The following is a 1976-nucleotide window of genomic DNA, read 5'->3' on the forward strand; positions in this document are numbered from 1 at the left end:
CCCTACAAATTTATGATTTTTTTATTTCAATTTCAAAAAAAATTCCACAAGGTAGGCAATGTGGTACTAACTTATGGAAAAATAGTTTAAAAAAAATTTCTTTTGTATTTTATGTGTTTTTTTTTTAGATTTTATTAGTTGGGTCAAATTTGGCACAACATGCACTAGTGTTTAAATTGAGAAAAATAGGAGTGGGTCATAAATAGCCCAATATGCATTTACTGTAAATATTTTTATTTCAACTTACAGAATTAAGTTTCATGTCAATTTACATATAAAACCTGTAAATTAAATTATACATGAAATTCTTTGAAATAAAACACTTCAAACAAGTGACAGAATGTCATTGCTTTAGTCTCTTGGTTGAAATTCAAACTGAATGAAATAGTTTGAAGCAATTCTTGTCCTTGTTAAGGCACAGTTACAGTTTGCATTTTTCACAGGTAATGAAAGTTTTACTGCTGCATCTTGGGAGTTTGCATCTGAGCCTGGTCTCAGACCACACGGGCCAATGTCCAACTTCGTCCTTTCTAACTTCCTTTGGTGGTATGTACGAAACATTGGGCTTCCTTTTCTTTAGCCTGAGCACATTCTCCAGTTCATTACTGGGTCTTCCCCTCTTTGGAGTGGTAGAGTTCCCCAGTTTACAAAGAGTGATGGCAACCTCTTCCCTGAACTCTGCAAGGTGCATTACATAATTTTCTCCTTTCTGGGCACACGCCCTAACGTACAGCAACCAACTGTTGCACATGGTAACATCAATAAGGTGATAGAAAAGCCGCAAATACCACTTTCTGGTTCTCATTTTGATTTTGTAGCGACCTATGATGGAGTTTATTTTATCCACGCCACCCATGTGTTTATTGTACAGTTTTACAACATGGGGGCAGTCAACTTCTTGACTGACTTTCTTCTTTTTGTCATAGCGTGCCACCTTTGTCTGTTTCCCAATTCCTGCATACGTGGAGACAAGAGTAACACATTTATTGTCTTTCCACAACACAGAAGTAACTTCAACTTCATCTATCTTCAAGCATGTTTCGGCAGAGAATCCTCTTGGGCATTCTTTTAGCTCATCCATTGATGGAAGCTTCTCATTTTGTAGTCTGTCTCTTCGTGCAGTGCCAAGGGCGTGAATATTTCTTTTTTCCAAGTGTACCATTAGTGGTAGTGTCGTGTAGAAATTATCAAAATATAGTTGATGATGGTTTGGAGGAACATTACGAACAAGGCGTACTACAACATTTGCACATGAGCCCAAATCAGGTTCTCCAGGAAGCCTACAATCTGGGTCATTCTCTTGCCCTGAGTAAATCTCAAAGTTGTATGCAAAGCCACTAACCCCACTTAATACATAAAGTTTGTAGCCCCATTTATGAGGCTTTTTGGGCATATATTGCTTGTTATAGTGATGCGCTTTGGTTGCACACAACTGTTCATCGACACACAACATTTGTTCGTAAGGAATTGTCTGGAACCTTGACTGAAGTGCATCAACAATTGGTCTAAGTTTGTGTAGCCGATCGTGACCTGGTTCCCCTCTTGGCACCATAGCACTGTTGTCATTGAAGTGAAGATTTTGTCTGATTGATTCGAAACGATTCACACTCATTGTTTCAACTATTATAGGATTTCCAATTGTTTCTTTCCAATAACAGCGCACATTTGGAAGTCGGATAATCGACATCAATATACAAATCCCTAAGAACCTTTGTATATCAGTAAGGGTTAATGCAAGTTTTGAGTTAGGGTCCCTCTGAATACAAAAAAGTTGCGTCGCATGCAATATTTTTGCAATAAGCTCTTCTGTGAAAAAGTATGACTGATAAGAACTGATATGTAGTGTCTAAATTTACGATGTCATCAGAAAGCTTTTCATTTGCTGAATCAAAAGGTATTGATTTGGGCAATATAGAAGCAAGTTCCCAGGGAAGTTGTGGCTTAGTTTTCTTTTTTTTATTGATATCTTTCTCTTT

At 37.3% G+C, this 1976-nt stretch overlaps 1 protein-coding gene across 1 annotated transcript; it reads right to left on the reverse strand.

Annotated features, from left to right (window-relative positions):
• Window positions 1-421: 421 nt before the first annotated feature.
• LOC128984215 (piggyBac transposable element-derived protein 2-like) lies at window positions 422-1612 on the reverse strand. The gene has a single exon (XM_054403514.1). The coding sequence runs from the start codon at window positions 1610-1612 to the stop codon at window positions 422-424; it is 1191 nt and encodes a 396-aa protein (XP_054259489.1).
• Between the last annotated feature and the right edge of the window lie 364 nt (window positions 1613-1976).

This window comes from Macrosteles quadrilineatus, unplaced genomic scaffold (assembly GCF_028750875.1).
Source record: "Macrosteles quadrilineatus isolate MER2022 unplaced genomic scaffold, UCM_ALF_1.0 Scaffold_2__2_contigs__length_208266976, whole genome shotgun sequence".
Taxonomy (NCBI): domain Eukaryota; kingdom Metazoa; phylum Arthropoda; class Insecta; order Hemiptera; family Cicadellidae; genus Macrosteles; species Macrosteles quadrilineatus.

Excerpts from the sequence above, each read along its gene's own strand:
- LOC128984215 (XM_054403514.1), bottom strand. The coding sequence starts at position 1,612 with ATGAGTGTGAATCGTTTCGAATCAATCAGACAAAATCTTCACTTCAAT.